The sequence below is a fragment of the Oryza glaberrima genome, chromosome 8 (assembly GCF_000147395.1).
Source record: "Oryza glaberrima chromosome 8, OglaRS2, whole genome shotgun sequence".
Taxonomy (NCBI): Eukaryota; Viridiplantae; Streptophyta; class Magnoliopsida; order Poales; family Poaceae; genus Oryza; species Oryza glaberrima.
The window spans coordinates 22,822,666-22,838,514 of NC_068333.1; the positions used below are offsets into that span (position 1 = coordinate 22,822,666).

Sequence of the window (15,849 nt, forward strand, 5' to 3'; positions counted from 1 at the left end):
GCATTCAGGTACTACGGAACCTCTCATCTAAGCGAAAAGAGCGATGTATACAGCTTTGAAGTCGTTCTCTTGGTGCTCATCACAGCTCAGCCAGCAATCATCCCCATCAGCGACACGGAAAAAAAGAACATCCTGCTGTGGGTGCATGAGAGGCTCGCAGAAGGAGACATCGAGGGCGTCACTGACCCGAGGATAAGAGCAGATTATGATCTCAACTCTGTATGGAAGGTGGCCGATCTCGCTCTGCATTGCACTAGGCGTGCAGGGCGTGATCGGCCAACGATGACGAAGGTGGCAGAAGGTATAAGGGAGAGTTTGCAGCTGGAGACCTCATGGCGTTCTATGAGGGGCAGCTCCACTGGGACACTTGGTGATGCCGAGTCTGTTGGTGTGCCTGAGTCTGAACACATCGGAGAAACATCTGCCCGTTGACTTGCATTGTGGTCTTCCAACCCTTTTTTTTTATCCACAAGTATGGATTTCATTACTGCTTTAGTTATATTGTTTTCATCTAGACCTGAACTTGGTTTGTTGTGCCTGTAATGTGATCATAAGTTCTCCCTGACAGGAACTGAGCAAGGAGACGTTGCAGGTCATCAGCAAGCAGTTTATTTTTTGTTTTCTTATTTGTTATTTTTGGGCTATTCTGATGTCCACATATTACTGCAGTGTAGTATGTTGCTACTAAAGATGATCCACATCCTGGGCATTGTGCTCCTTGTATTTGTCGGCTAAATTCTTCGCTGTACCTAGTACTGAATCAGGGCAGAAAACCCAAATTTGTGAAATTCATGTCCCAACAATTTATATATTGAGATGCTATGAAGTGAAACATAGACACGCTCAGCAAAAATGTCATACAGTCAGTGCTGCTAGTTACTCGCTCCACTATTGACTTTGGTTAAAACGACTTAGGCTCTCATCGCTTCGCCATTGGATTATAATCCGAAGCCAAATTTTAAATTTTCAAACTCAATTTTAAGATTGATTTTTAAAATTCTTCATCGTGGTTTTTTCTATATTTGTCTTTTGAAGCACGAATAACACATGTACAAGAGTTTTACATTTAAATTATTTTTTATTTATGAAAACGCATTTTTCGTATTTTGGCCATTTAGACCATCCGATGAGGCCCTTATTATACGATGAACTGACATCTGTTCCATACATAACTTCTTTAGAGACCTCATTTTATTCGTCCATTATTCTTCCATCACAACATTACAAACACGAGGGATCTTCTTTAATTATTCAGCCAGTACATCAACAAAGACGATCGATCGTTAACCATTTAACCCTCACCAGTGTAATTAGCCTTCTTATCATAGTACCTATCATAGACAGCCAAACCACCATAGTTAGGCAGCTTGGTAACAAACTGCAGATATTCATAATAAAGATCCTTCTGAAAAACCCACGCCTCGTCCTGCTCCGGCGACGCCACCAACCCTATATACACCTTGCTTCCCGGATACGCCGCCGCCCATTTCTCCCACGAATACCTCGACGATATCACGCACCGCCGCTCGATCTCGCCGGCGCCGTACATCCTCACATGAATCCGATCAAACACCTTCGTCGCCAGCGCCTTCTCCAGCCGATGATCCGGGTACGAGCACCTCGTCGTCGCCGTCAAGATCACGCCGGCGCCGTAGCCGTGGAGGCGGCGAGCGAGTTCGTCGTAGTGATCGGCGCCGCCCTGGTCGATGAAGAAGTCAACGCCGTCAACGGCGGCGTCGTGGCCAAACGGACGCGACACGCCGGCGCGGCGGCCGGCGAGGAATGCGTTCCAGAGGTTGTCGGCGACATCGGCGGCGGATTGGGAGGTGGGGAGCGAGTATCCGCCGCCGTAGCCGCCGATGGCGAGGAGGATCGTGACGTTTCTTGATTTCTGGCAGTGGATGATGTCGGCGCCGACGGCGGTGACGTCATGGCCGGAGATGTCGAGGTTGTAGTTGCCGGGGTGGTAGCCGAAGACGTTGTAGAATGTGATGATTACGGTGGTGTAGCGGCCGGTGTCGCAGGCCTGGCGGAGGGTGCCTTCGTCGGCGTCGGCGTGACGGCCCCAGTAGATTGCTAGGCCGCCGACGTAGCCGTCCGCCGTCGCCGGCGCGGCGAGATGGCCGGAGATTATTGTGAGCAGCAATGCTGCTGCTAGTGCAAAGGGTAAGGGAGGGAGAGCCATTTTGCAACGACAGTGTCAGTGTACAGTGGCTGTGAGCTTGCTTGAAGTGATTTCTGATGTACTCCTATATGTAGAGAAGAAGAGCTTGTAGGTGAAGAGATTTGTGATTACGTAATGTACTCCCTCAGGTTTTTAATGTTTGACACCGTTGATTTTACAGTAGACGCTTGACCACTCGTCTTATTAAAAAAAATTATTCAAATATTTATAAATATAAGTCATGCTTAAAATATCTTTTGTCATAAATCAACTCGTAACAAAATAAATACTTCGGAATAATATTTAGATAAATTTTTTGAATAAGACGAATGATCAAATATTCGCTTAAAAGTAAACGGCGTTAAATATTAAAAAAGCAGAGGGAGCAATCTTTTTTCTTGGGGTCTAGCTGCTGCTAGGCACCTAGGTAGTGGTCTATTGTGGTGTGCGTGATTTGGATGCGTATAGGTTAATGGATGGATTTGATGCATGTGGGTTGGATATGTTGATGAGATTTGACCGTTGACTCGACAGCGGCTACCACGTCATCGGTGCTGGTCGATCTCGATCCAAAACTAACTAATCGTGTCGTGCTGTACTCCCTCCGTAAAAAAAAGACAAATCCTTGTTTACGTGTCCAACGTTTGACCGTCCGTTTTATTTGAAAAAAATATAAAAAAAATTAAAAAGATAAGTCATGCATAAAGTATTAATCATATTTTATCATCTAACAATAATGAAAATACTCATTATAAACAAATTTTATATAAGACGGACAGTCAAACGTTAGCACGGAAATCTAAGGTTTGTCTTTTTTTAAGACGAAGGGAGCTTGTATGTACTATGATGTTGTTCATACAACTTGAAGGGCAACAGCTGGATAGCATTCTGCAAATATTGCATTGTCGTTTGCGCAAGGGGCAGGGAATTAGGCCACTCATCTTCCTTTTGGGTACTTGTCTATCACAAAAGCGAATTCTCAAGAGTATGTGGTTGTTTTTTTTTTTTTGGTGATAACCGGGCAGGAGATGCATGCATGTTAGCTAGCCTCTTCCTGTGTGCTGCGCTGCCGGTATGGTAAAATCAGTGTGGGAAAACAGATTCGTCACGGAAAAACAGAGCAGTACTCTGCTTTCAACAGCTTCGTTTGTTCGAAACAGAGGACGTAAAAAACAGAGCATTATTGCTCTCTCTTCATGGCGCATGCATGGATGCCTGGATAAGACGATAAGCTAAGACTTGTCAATCCGTTTTTCCGCATGCAGAGACATCGCAAAAGTTGGCCTAGAAAGTGACCATCATTGATCGATGCCATATAATGGTATAAGGCCTTAGTGGATTGTAGGCCGTTCGATTAAGTTTGAATGGTGGATTGGTGCATGCAGTAGTCAGTTATGGTCCCATCGTTTGGCTTATTTTCTAATAAGCCAAAACGGCTTATTAGAAAATAAAAATGAATTTGTATATGAAACTTTTATAAATGTGTTCTCGGTGACTTAAAAGCCAATGTTGTAAAAGAAACTACGTTGAAAATATCTCAAAAACAATCTCAAAATTAAGTTTGAAAATTTAAAATTTGGCTTTTTCTTTAGCTGATTAGGCCATCCGATGGGAGCCTTAGTAGGGTCAAAAAAAAAAAAAAAAGATAGGTGAACTATGTGGTTGACTCCTAGCAAATCTTAAATCTGGAGGCCTCTAGAGTCTGCTAGACTCTTGGTCTCCTGTCTCTTACATGTAAAAATATAAGAGAAGATAGTAAGTAGCAGAAGAAGATAAAAATCCTCATATTTTGTTTTATAAACACTGTCAAACCACTTTATATCTATCTACAATGTTGAGCACTCTATCACTATATAACTTTACAATATTCTGAGTTGTAAAAAAATCTTTACAATATTCAAACACAAACATTATTTATGGTGATTCCTATATTATGAGACTGTCATATTGTTACGCTTTATCTTACCAACATTTTTTTCACAACAGACCCATTACAATATCTCATTGATCTTCGAAACTATGTATGCCTGCCGATTGTTATAAGATCATCTATTATATCTATTCTTATGTAAATGGGTATTCTTGACAGCATACTCATTCATAGATTATAAATTCAAATATTTTTTATCAACTACTACTGTACTTTTTGGTAAAATTGTATATATGTTATATTTTACATTAAACGATTATTACAGTTTCTGATGGTCGCGTAACGCACGACTCATTGGCTAGTCGACTATTAAAGCAGACTAGTCGCGGGAAAACATGAGGATGCAAAAACAGAGCGGACAGATGGTACGAAACAGAGGACATAAAAACAGAGCATTTCTCTTCATGAGACATGGTTGATTAATTAAGGCAAAGACTGACCTGTAATGTTTCATCCCTTGTTTTGCAGGTGCAACCCATCGATATTCCATAGAACAAGGCTTTAGAATGGTACCTTCAGAAACAGAGGATTGATGAATGCAGCTGCAAGCACAGCACGCAGTATATATCCATGGGTCCAAAAAAGCTTGCAAGTTGCTGGCTACAACGACACGCCTAATGATTCCTGAGCAAGGCCCTACATACATCTACATGGATATGCATCTCTATATATACGACCTTACCTGCAACTAATTTCTCCACCCCCCAACACAACAGCACACCACACACAATTACACAACAATGGCGTCCGAACAACAACGCCGGCGATCACCACCTACCATCCTCGCCGCCATCCTTCTTCTCTCCTTCTTGGCGACGGCCAACCTCGCCGGCGCCATCGATCCAGCCGGAAGGAGACGGAACGTGGTCGTCTTCTGGGGAGGCAACAAGAACGAAGGCAGCCTCCGTTCAGTCTGCGACAGTGGACTCTACAACATCGTCATCATCTCCTTCTACAGCCTCTTCGGCCATGGCCGCTACTGGGACGACCTCTCCGGCCACGACCTCCGCCACATCGGCCCCGACATCACCCACTGCCATTTCAAAGCCGTCTACGTCCTCCTCTCCATCGGCGGCGGCGATGGAAAAGACTACTCCCTACCTTCCTCCAAATCCGCCGCCGACGTCGCCGACAACCTCTACAACTCCTTCCTCGGCGGCAGCCGCCCGGGAGTCTACCACCCATTCGGCGATGACGTCACAGTCGTCGGCATTGACTTCTTCATTGACCGCGGTCAACCCGACCACTACTACGAGATCGCCGAGCGGATCAACTACGACACCCGCCACTGGCGTGACCCCATCGGGTTCAAGCTGACGGCGACGGTGAGTTGTGCGTACGACGACTCTGACCCCAGGATGAAGAAGGCGCTGGAAACCTACCTTTTCCGGCGAATCCACGTCAGGTTCTACGATGATCCGAGGTGTTCATACAACCATGCCGGGCTCGCCGGCGTCATGGCGCAGTGGAACAGGTGGTCGGCGAGTTACCCTTATAATGGGAAGATTTACTTGGGGCTGGCGGCGGCGAATTTGACGGGGAAGAATGACATGGTCGCCGTCGGTGAGCTCTACCGGAAGCTGCTGCCGGCGGTGCAGAAGACGGATACCTACGGAGGAGTGATGCTTTGGAACAGCTACTATGACTCCATCACTCACTACGGACGATATGTCAGTGCCTGGGCTTAATTATAAGATTCAAGGATCAACCAACGATAATCTCTCTATATATACGTGTGCCTCCATCATCAGTCCAATCCGTGCGTGCATATAGCTCAATCACTATCACAGTAATCATTACTTAGTACATGTTGTTTTGTAATCTTTGCTAGCGAAAGCTAGTGTTTTTTTTTTATGTGCACAACTCGGTGTGCCGCCATACATGCATGTGTGATCGACGTATCAGTCTGTACTCTCCCTTTTTTTATCTTGCTAGCGAAAGCTAGTATTTTGAGTATTATTATCTGCGCAATTTGGATACCCTACATCGCTACGTGCTTTTGTAAGCTACTAACCTTGACGGGGTTGAACCTGTATAAAAATATATCTCCCTCTATGTTTATCATGTATTTTTGTTAGTCTTGGTATCAACGAATTTTCTGGGTACAAACGACCCCGTATTCGATTTATCAGTCATCGACAGAAAAATAGATGTGCGCTGAGCAAAGTTTTCATCCACTGTTTATGCAAGCGCCATAGAAAAAATGGCCCATCAGTTTAACCTGAAAAACCCCAGAATCAACCTCTCCCTCCTTCTCTATCAATACTGTCAACGGCTGGTATCTGTAGACGGGGTATGTAGCAATCAGAGAAACGTTGGCGTAAGGACTAATGTAGTACGACATTGCTGGAAAGCTAAGGCAAGGATTTTATACTGGTTCGGGCCCCGAGAAGGTAATAACCCAACTTCCAGTTTATATGGGATTGCTGGTGGGAAAGATCCCGAGTACAGAGTACAATATGTGGAAACAGGAATCCGGCGAGATCGTAGTTGGAAGAATCGAATACAATCTCTGTATTTCTAGGTAACGAGGATACCTCTTATCTGTAATCCTGACAGTAGCCCCCGACTTCAACTCAAAATGTCATCCGATGTCTGTTTCGTACCCGGTTGTCTATGTGAGCCCTTATGACCGTTCTCGGAAATTCGAGAAGGCAAGGTGATCCCGATGACAATGCCAGGGTTCTAGTATCTGTTCATTTGATTTGAAGTCTAAATCCACTTTCCTCAACAGACTCCCGAAAACTTAGGCGGGAAAAATCTCGGAAACCGAACCGTTGGGCCATCGGGCTATAAAAGGGGATCTCCACAGGGGCGAGCCGTTCACTTCGCTCGACGCCCTTTCACCTTCATTCTCTAATCTTCCTTCCACCATTGCCTTTTGATCTTCATTCTCCTCCCCGCCGGCCTCTTATCCATACTGCGAGATGACGAAGAACAAGGCTTCGACTGTTGCGGAGAAGGTCCCGAAGAAGCCACGCCGAGAGGACACGGCAACCGCGGACGGCGGCCCAACCGTCGAGGACGAACCCACCGCCGTCGCTCTAGGTTCTCCTCAGATCTTCATCTTCTGACTTTCTTTCGTAGAATCATTTTGGAAGAAGAGGATTACTTTAGGGTTTCTGTGGGGATAAAGCTCCCGCATTTCTCTGATGATCTGATCCCTACGCCTTTCTCAACCCCTGCAGCCCTGGCCTCCCAGGTCCCAACAACCATAGCCGCCGAGAAAACGGGAGGAGCGGCATCATCTGAGGTAACGAGAAAGTTTTCTGAGAAAATTAATTACTGGAAAATGCGAAACACACATCTTCTCTGTCCTGATTCTGTGATCTCTTTTCTATAGGTTGTCCCGAGTTCATCGGGGGCCTTGTTGTCTCCTTCTGCAAAAGGAGCGGCTCCGTCGTCCCAGCGGCTCATCATGCCCCTTCCACCGAGCAGCGGGAAGGTGAGTTTTTTAACCGGAACGCTTTTCACTATCTTCGTCGTTATGCCGTATCCTTATCTTCTGATAACTGTAGGGTCCCGCAAAGCCCTTGCCCCGCTGGTCCCTCTTTCAAAGCTGATCCCCATCACACAATCGAGGTAAATTTTCTTGTTCGCTCGACTAGGTGCGCGGGATATTTTGATTTCTCCTGACGACGTCCTTTGTCGACCTCCTGTTTTAGAGCTTCCTCGACTACGTTGTCTTCGGGGAAAGATCAAGCTGTGGAAGCGGCTGTTGTTGCGGCGTCCGAATCGGCCCTGATGCTCCGAGTACGACCCCTCCCCTCCCGCAAATCTCCCGTCCTCGGAACTGGGTGGAGAAAATTGCGGAGGGTCGTCGTCTGCTCAAGGAAGGCGCCAAGGAGCTCTCGAGTTCAATCGCGAACTCGAGTACTCTTATTGATGCCGCGAATGAGAGGATGGACGACCTCTAGAAGAAACTGGAGGTGTCTGAGGCGGACCTCGCCAAGATGAAGGAGCTCTACGCCGGCTCCAACGACCGGTACAAGGGCCTGGAGACACGATTGGACGAGCTCCACGGCCATATGGACGAGCTGAAGAAATCCCTCCGGGTTAGCTACACAGCCCTCCACCAAACTGCCACTAGTCTGGGAGAAGAAGTGGAGGCTCCTGCTTTCGGGGACGAGACGTCCATGACGGCGGCCTTGGCGGAACTCGTGACAGTGCTGGAAAGCGTTGTCCCGAAGTATACCAGCCAAATGAGGGAGACTGCGACCACCGGAGTCCGTATTGGCGCGGCGCATATCCTCGCCTGCTTCAGGGCCAACTACCCGGAGCTGGACCTCGAGAACATCCTCCGCCATGGCGAGGCGAACTCGGGCCATCTCCAATCTGCGGAAGAGGTCGCCCCGATCGCCGACAGCATCCTCCCCTTCTATCAGGGGTAATTTTTATAACCCAGTGGTCTTAAAAGGCCTTGTAATATTTAAACTCTTAAGTACTCGATTCGGTACTCTGTGAGAATGTCTTGTCTTTCCTTGTGATGTCTTGAAGGTGCTTTTGCAGAGTAAACGTTAGCACGGATGTTTCAGTTGTTGAACACCGTGACTCGTCGACTAGCCCGCATTCCCCTGTTCGGGACCCGGGGGCCATAGATAGAGATGATGAGCGCGTCGTGGATTCGACTAGTCACTTCCCTTCAGGTCTCGACTTGGCTCCGCTTATGCACCAAAACTTAGGTTCGTAGATCGACCTCACTGAATCTTGACTGCATTAAGCCTTTTCTCACATCTTCTAGATCCCTTTTCTGTAGACCTTCTCGACATGCTGGCTGAACTCGAACGCCTCGTCCCCATACCGCTCGGCTGACTGCTCCAGAGAATCATCACCGGGATCGCTGACGTGATCTTCTGCGGCTGAAAATTCTGGTGCACCATCTTGAGCAATATTATGAGCAGGAAAATTATTTTGCAATGGATTAGTCACATGATTCAATACTAGTTCATCCCCATTAGGTAAAAGTGCTATTTCAGCACGAAGACGAGCGCCCGCATTTGCATGAAGCTCAGAAAATGGGTATATGGTTTCATCAAACACAACATCCCGAGAAATATACACACGACCGGATGATATATCAAGACACTTGAACCCCTTGTGCATATTACTAAACCCAAGAAACACACAACGTGTGGAGCGGAATTGAAGTTTGTGATTGTTATAAGGGCGCAAATGTGGCCAACATGCACAACCAAAGGTTCGAAGAGAGGCATAATCCGGTTTTTGCTGAAATAATTTTTCAAGGGGAGAAATGTTTTGAGTAACTCTGCTGGGAACTCTATTGATTAGATATGTGGCAGCTTGGAATGCTTCATCCCAAAATTTAAGAGGCATTGAGGCATGCGATAGGAGAGAAAGACCAACTTCAACTATATGCCTATGTTTCCGTTCAGCTGACCCATTCTGTTGATGGGTGTGAGGACTAGAAACATGATGAACAATGCCAATTTTGCAAAAAAACGAATTTAATGATTGATATTCACCTCCCCAGTCGGTTTGCATAGCTAGAATTTTTCTATCAAACATTCTTTCCACCATAACTTGGAACTCTTGAAATTTTTCAAACACTTGCGATTTATATTGAATGAGATAAATCCAAGTGAACTTACTAAAATCATCAATAAAACTCACATAGTATTTTTTTTCTTCCTACAGACTCAGGAGCGGGACCCCAAACATCAGGAAATATGAGTTCCAAAGGATGCTTAGAAACACTAGTGGAAATAGGAAAGGGTAACTGATGACTCTTTGCTTGTTGACAAGCATTACAAACCGACTCACTTGCTAAACTCGAACAAGGAAGATGAAATTTATTGTCTACTTGCTTGACGATGGAAGATGAGGGATGAGCAAAACGACTGTGCCACCGGGCCAAGGAGAGCTTTTCAACACTGCAGGCTTGCTTCAAGGATGATTTTGGAAGGGGATAGAGCCTGCGCCATGACCTTCCTTTAAGGAGTGTTTTCCTGGTGACCCGATCCTTAAGAGAAAAATAATCACGATGGAGTTCAAGGAAAGCAGAGTTATCATCAATAAGACGATGAACAGAAACTAGATTTTTCTTTGCTTGTGGTACATATAGGACATTTTTAAGATGTATTTTTTGATTATTAGGGGCATGAACAATAGTAGAACCAATGTGACTTATATCCATACCTGCTCCACTTGCAGTGTGGATCTGATCACTCCCTTCATATTTCTCCTTCATTGTGAGCTTATCAAGCTCGCCATTGATATGGTCGATGGCGCCGGTATCAATGTACCAGTTTGTGTCGACACCATACCCTGCATAAGTGACTGCTGCAACATGTTTTTGATCATTAACATAATTGTCATCGAACCTGTGCCAGCACTCTGGAGCCGTGTGTCCTTTCATGAAGCACACTTGGCAAGTCGGACGGAGATCAGGGCCGGCATATCCTCGCCCACAGCCACGACCTCCTGGACCGCCGCCGCGACCTCCTTGGTTGCCGCCACGCCCACGCCCACGTTGAGCGCCGCCGCCACGACAAACATTAGATCCGCCATGTCCACCAAAGCCGCCACGATTAGCGACGTTGGCAAACCCTCCAGTGTCTTGTGCTCCATTGTACAGCACCTTGCGAGTCTCAAAATTGAGGAGTTGTGAGTACAACTCTCCAATTGAGATTGATTCCACTCGTGCACACACCACCGACACGACCTCGCTGAACTCAGGGCCGACGCCGGTGATGATGTACTGCAGAAAATCTTCGTCATCCAGTGGTTTACCACCGGCCTGCATCTCATCCTTCAGGGTCTTCATCTTCGTGAAGTACTCCGTGATGGTCATGTTTCCTCTCTTGGTTGTTGCAAGCGCTATCCTAGTGTTGATGGAGCGCGCTCTAGTGTGGGAGGTGTACATCTGTTCGATGATTCCCCACACCTCTGCTGCTGTTTCGTAGGTTGCAACTTGCACGAGTACATCTCTTGTGACGGAGGAGAGGAGGTACCCAAGAACTTGCTGGTCTTGAGCCTCCCAATCTGCATAAGCTGAGTTCGGCTTCTTCACCTCTTTTCCACCTTCGGTGACGGTGATCTCCTCATCTGGTTTTGGAGTCACGCCGGTCAGATGACCGTAGAGGCGCGCCCCACGCACTCCTGCGGTGACTTGGGCCTTCCAGAGTGCGTGATTGGTTTTCCCGAGCTTCTCAGAGACCGGGTGTCCTTGGAAAAGGTTGCTGGTTGCGGCGTTGGAGGAAGAGGACGCCATTGATTGAGAGGTAGAGATAGATTGGATCACAGCTCTGATACCATGTAAAGTTTCGGTGAAAGCAACCGCACAATCGCGTGCTGCGCTGCCTTGCGTGTTAAATAGCGATGGCTGGAATAGCCCCAAGCCGTGGCGTACAAGGTTTCAACTATAGAGCTAGATTACAGGAGATAACAGCACATGTGATAACTATCTCCTAATATCTAGAAGCTGTTCGGCATAGATAAAACCGAATATATCAATTCTGTTAACACCGGGCTAGTTCTCGCGAGCATGGCTCGGACATGTTCTTGCTCTACGTCCCATCTGAACCATTGCCATCGATCCCTACTCTTTTGAAATGACTTGCCATACCTATTTCAGCAGCTCATACTATGATGATGGTGTTGTTTTTGGCCCGGGCCATATCGAGTTGATTTGGGCAGTGTCCACAATTATTTTAAAACCAAATCGATCGAGTTGAGCCTTGAAATGTTTTACTACTTTTTTGCCATTGAATCGAAAATGAAACATATGTTCAGAAAATCGACGCCATTGATCTGATCTGAGCAAACATGTTTTATTTGAAAACTAGAAATTGCAGTCATGTAGCAGTGCATTCCTGCAGATTTAACTACCATACTACTACATTATTCACGCGGCTGCATAGCATGGCCACACACACTACACGTACATACAAGCCGTCGTACGTGTCATGTTCTGACGATCGAGTTCGATCATGCATCGGCGTAGGCGTCGCCGGCGACACGGCGGCACACACGGGCGTCACGGTACACCATTCCCGGACGGCAGAGGTATCCCTTCTCCGGCGAGCAATGCTCGTCCTCCGAACAAACACACAGCCCCTCCATTCCACACCCGTTCCTCGCCACGTTCACACCACCGGCGCCGGCGACGCCGAGCACCTGGTCACTCCACTCACTGGAGAAGAGCCCATCGGGATCGTACGCGTCCTTCACCTTCATAAACTCGCCGGCTTTGGGGAATTTGGCAATGGCGCCGTCGAACGCCACGTTCCGGTTCTTCCCCCAGTGCGGCACGCCGCCGTACTTGCGCAGCGCCATCTGCTCCATCTCCTCCGGCATCGCCGCGTCGCCGTCATGGCGGCAGCTAGTCGTGTCGAACTCGACGCTGTCCTCCGTCTTGCCGAGGTAGGCCGTCGACGCCTTGACGTAGCGGATCAGGATGCCGCCGTTCTCGCCGCCGCAGAGCGCGCCGGGGTTCATGTCGAGCAGCCGCTGCGCGTCGCGGATGAACGCCGATGCCCTCGACAGCGGCACGCTGATGCCGGCCTGGAACGGCAACACGTCTCCGTGCTGCTGCTGCTCCGTTGACCGTGACGACTGGATGACGTTCTGGAAATCGCCGGAGGAGATCGTGTTGGTTTTGGTGGTGGCGACGCGGTCGTCGATCCGGAACACGGCCTCGCCGCGGGCTGGGTACCAGACGACGTCGCCGAACTCGTGCTCGCCGGCGAACGCCACGGCGCGTTCGGCGAGGTCGCCGTCGCCGCCGCGGCGGAACGAGACCGACCTATTGAACAACGGCTGCAACGCGAGTGTCACCTGGGAGATGACACCGAGGACGCCGAGGGAGACCTTGACCGCGTCAAGATCCGGGTCGCCGGCGTTGACCACGCGGACTTTCGCGTACCCCTCGCTCGCCGGCGCCGGCGTGACGACCCTCATGCCGGTGACGTACTCGTGCACGGCGCCGCCCTTGCCGGAGACCGAGCTGCCGTGGGCGCCGGTGGAGAGGAGGCCGCCGACGGTGAGGTCGAGCCAGTAGGGCGCGTGCGGCAGAGCGAGGCCGGCGTGCGCCGCGGCGTCGATGAGCTCAGACAGTGTCACGCCGCTCTCCACCGTGATCTCCATCCTCGCCGCGTTCACACCCACCACGCGGTTCAGCGCGTTCGTGCTGATCACGAGGCCGTCGCCGCCGGGGCAGGAGAGCTTCATGAAGTTGTGGCCGAGCCGCGTGGCCACCTTCATCTTGGTCCCCGACGCCGCCGCGCCGGCGACAACACGGACGAGCTCCTCCTCCGTCGCCGGGAACGCCGCGGCGGCCACGTGGCAGGTTGACCCGTCCGGGAACGCGCCGAACGCGTTGGTCACGGTGCATTTCGTCGTCCCCGACGCGCACTGGACCACCGGAGTATTAACGGCGGCGGCGAGGAGACACCGCGCCAACACGGCGGCGGCGGCGAGGAGGAGGATGCCATGGACTCCTACTGAACCTTGCATGGTGAAGTTAGTGTGTTATTCTTCGTTTTGCAATCTGATCGATGATGTGCATGCATATATATAGTGGCATGGGCTACATGGTTTGGTACTTTGATTTGTTTATGTGTTGGTGTGTACGTGTCGCGAGAATAGTTACATAATTTGATAAGTTTATGTATTGCATAGTATCCATCGAGAGGGTAGTACATAATTTGATTAGATTATGTATCAGTGTCACGAGGGTAGTGCATAATGTTTCCGGATATAGTTAGTTCATGCTTACTACACTCTCACTCGTTTAAATAGCGAATCATCTTTTGCTTATAATTTATGCTTATATATGAATGTTTTGCTACTACCAGGCGACGACTCTAGCTACGTGCGCGTGAGAAGCGGATCTGGCGCACGCACTCCGGCACATATGTATTTTTCTACGTACGCGCGCGACCCTCGTGTGGTTAATTATAGTACATTTCTCTGCGCGAATGCATGGGGCATACAACTTCCGGTCCCTTATCCACTCATAAATATTGCATGGGGCATACAATCTCTAGTCAGAAAGTTTCAAATTTGGATTGAATTTTATCAAATTTCAAATAAAAGAAATATGTTGATCCTCAGGCTTGCCCATCCGACCACCCAAGGAGCCAGCCGGTGTAGCGCTTACCATGCATAGTGGAAAAATCTAGACCGAAGGTTGACCCAGCTGGGTTGTTGGACTAAAACCAGTTCACTCTGGTTGGATCGCCGGGTCGCCTATATAGTTCAAATGTTGAACCACACCATACAAAACATATGCATATTTTTACTTCAAAGAAACTGTATAGGTTGTTGCATTTCGGGAGATTTTTGCCTTAAAAGTGCCTTTGTGGGACTATTTTAGGCCATGTTGGGCCTGTTAGAATATAGTTTGTGATCTTATATATGTACTCCCTCCGGTTTTTTTATTTACTTGACGTTGGTTAGCTCAAAAATGAGCTAACCAACGTTAAGTACTTGTGGAAGGAGGGAGTATATGTGTATGCATATGAGACTTGGCCCGGATGGATTAGATCATCTAGCTTCACTATAGGAGTTTATTGTACTCCCTCCATATTTCTATAGATGTTGTTTTCGACAATTTTTTTTGCTTGATTTCTATGTAAATTAGCTATCCGAAACGTCATGTATTAGTGTCCGGAGGGAGTATGTTTGTTACATCTATCCGGCCATCACATGCGCAGGATTGTAAACCCGGTGATGGCTGTTATCACCAACATATATTAACAAAGATGCGGCCTCTAATGGGTTGAACGCTTCCGAACCTCAGAAACTTTACAGGGCCTTCTTTAGCCCATTACTAAACATGGAGCCCATCCCTTCGCACGCCGCCAGTCCAACCATCTTTGGATTAACGACCCCGGTTTATGGCAAAACCGGTTCAGTCGGTTCCAAGCACTTCATTTGCATGAACGGTGTTTCTACTAAACCGGACTGGAGTGGTTGATTCTTTTTTTGAAGGGAGGGCAAAAGTTTTGCCTCATATGTATTTGTCAGGATTACGGATAAGGGATATTCTCGTTACCCGGAAATACAGAGTACAAGCAAAGGTATACCTGCACGAATACAGAAAGAAGACCAAGATATACAAGGAAGCCATAGGAGAATACGGAAGGAGTCTGTATACCAAGAGACTAAGACGGAGACCTACTCGTAGAAGATAGGGGCTTTCCTAAGCCGTGCGGGCCTCACGGTCCGAGTCCTACACGAGGACTGCTGGTAGCTCACGGTATAAAAGGATTACCACCCCTATGGGTCGAGGACGGATCAATCAAGCCACAATAGAAGTTAGAAGCATAATTCCGTAGCCATAGCCACCAAAACCGTCGAGATTGTATTCGATTCTTCCGACTACGATCTCGCCGGATTCCTGTTTCCACATATTGTACTCTGTACTCGGGTTCTTTCCCACCAGCAATCCCATATAAACTGGAAGTAGGGTTATTACCTTCTCGGGGCCCGAACCAATATAAAATCCTTGCCTTAGCTTTCCAGCGATGTCGTACTACATTAGTCCTTACGCCAATGTCCCTCCGATTTCTACATACCCCGTCTACGGATACCAGCCGTTGACAGTGGCTCACCAGGTAGGGGGGCTTGGCGTTCAAGGACCTCACGACATGCTGCCAAGTTATATCGACTACTACGCCAGCCATGCCCCAGCAGCACCCATGCTGACAACGTTGGTGTGGACTCAAGTCGGATCGATCGCCTTCCCAGTCTGCACTACTGCCGCAGTCACTCCCGGTCAACTGGCGGTTGT

The 15,849-nt window shown here is 48.2% G+C and overlaps 4 protein-coding genes and 1 pseudogene across 4 annotated transcripts; 3 read left to right on the plus strand and 2 right to left on the minus strand.

The window, feature by feature from the left end:
- Nucleotides 1-432, plus strand: part of LOC127783131 (probable LRR receptor-like serine/threonine-protein kinase At4g20450) — a 29,325-nt pseudogene extending 28,893 nt beyond the window's left edge.
- Nucleotides 433-1,165: 733 nt separating this feature from the next.
- Nucleotides 1,166-2,215, minus strand: LOC127782551 (xylanase inhibitor protein 2-like). The gene has a single exon (XM_052309810.1). It carries the CDS (start codon nt 2,183-2,185, stop codon nt 1,292-1,294), a length of 894 nt encoding a protein of 297 aa, XP_052165770.1. The 5' UTR covers nt 2,186-2,215; the 3' UTR covers nt 1,166-1,291.
- Nucleotides 2,216-4,807: 2,592 nt separating this feature from the next.
- On the plus strand, nt 4,808-6,156 carry LOC127782716 (xylanase inhibitor protein 1-like). Its single transcript, XM_052309984.1, has one exon. It carries the CDS (start codon nt 4,835-4,837, stop codon nt 5,780-5,782), a length of 948 nt encoding a protein of 315 aa, XP_052165944.1. The 5' UTR covers nt 4,808-4,834; the 3' UTR covers nt 5,783-6,156.
- A 1,133-nt stretch (nt 6,157-7,289) lies between these two features.
- Nucleotides 7,290-8,906, plus strand: LOC127783294 (uncharacterized). Its single transcript, XM_052310535.1, has 4 exons — nt 7,290-7,347; nt 7,438-8,481; nt 8,604-8,776; nt 8,851-8,906. The coding sequence occupies exons 2-4, from the start codon at nt 8,048-8,050 to the stop codon at nt 8,904-8,906; spliced, it is 663 nt and encodes a 220-aa protein (XP_052166495.1). The 5' UTR covers nt 7,290-7,347; nt 7,438-8,047.
- A 2,962-nt stretch (nt 8,907-11,868) lies between these two features.
- Nucleotides 11,869-13,581, minus strand: LOC127781666 (L-gulonolactone oxidase 5-like). The gene has a single exon (XM_052308673.1). It carries the CDS (start codon nt 13,566-13,568, stop codon nt 12,042-12,044), a length of 1,527 nt encoding a protein of 508 aa, XP_052164633.1. The 5' UTR covers nt 13,569-13,581; the 3' UTR covers nt 11,869-12,041.
- Between the last annotated feature and the right edge of the window lie 2,268 nt (nt 13,582-15,849).

What these genes read in the sequence shown, in the direction of transcription:
- LOC127782551 (XM_052309810.1), bottom strand. Translation starts at nt 2,185, where the DNA reads ATGGCTCTCCCTCCCTTACCCTTTGCACTAGCAGCAGCATTGCTGCTC.
- LOC127781666 (XM_052308673.1), bottom strand. Translation starts at nt 13,568, where the DNA reads ATGCAAGGTTCAGTAGGAGTCCATGGCATCCTCCTCCTCGCCGCCGCC.
- LOC127782716 (XM_052309984.1), top strand. Translation starts at nt 4,835, where the DNA reads ATGGCGTCCGAACAACAACGCCGGCGATCACCACCTACCATCCTCGCC.
- LOC127783294 (XM_052310535.1), top strand. Translation starts at nt 8,048, where the DNA reads ATGAAGGAGCTCTACGCCGGCTCCAACGACCGGTACAAGGGCCTGGAG. An exon ending in ATCCTCCCCTTCTATCAGGG is followed by an intron (nt 8,482 to 8,603) that starts GTAATTTTTATA and finishes GTGCTTTTGCAG; the next exon opens with AGTAAACGTTAGCACGGATG. An exon ending in GCTTATGCACCAAAACTTAG is followed by an intron (nt 8,777 to 8,850) that starts GTTCGTAGATCG and finishes CCTTTTCTGTAG; the next exon opens with ACCTTCTCGACATGCTGGCT.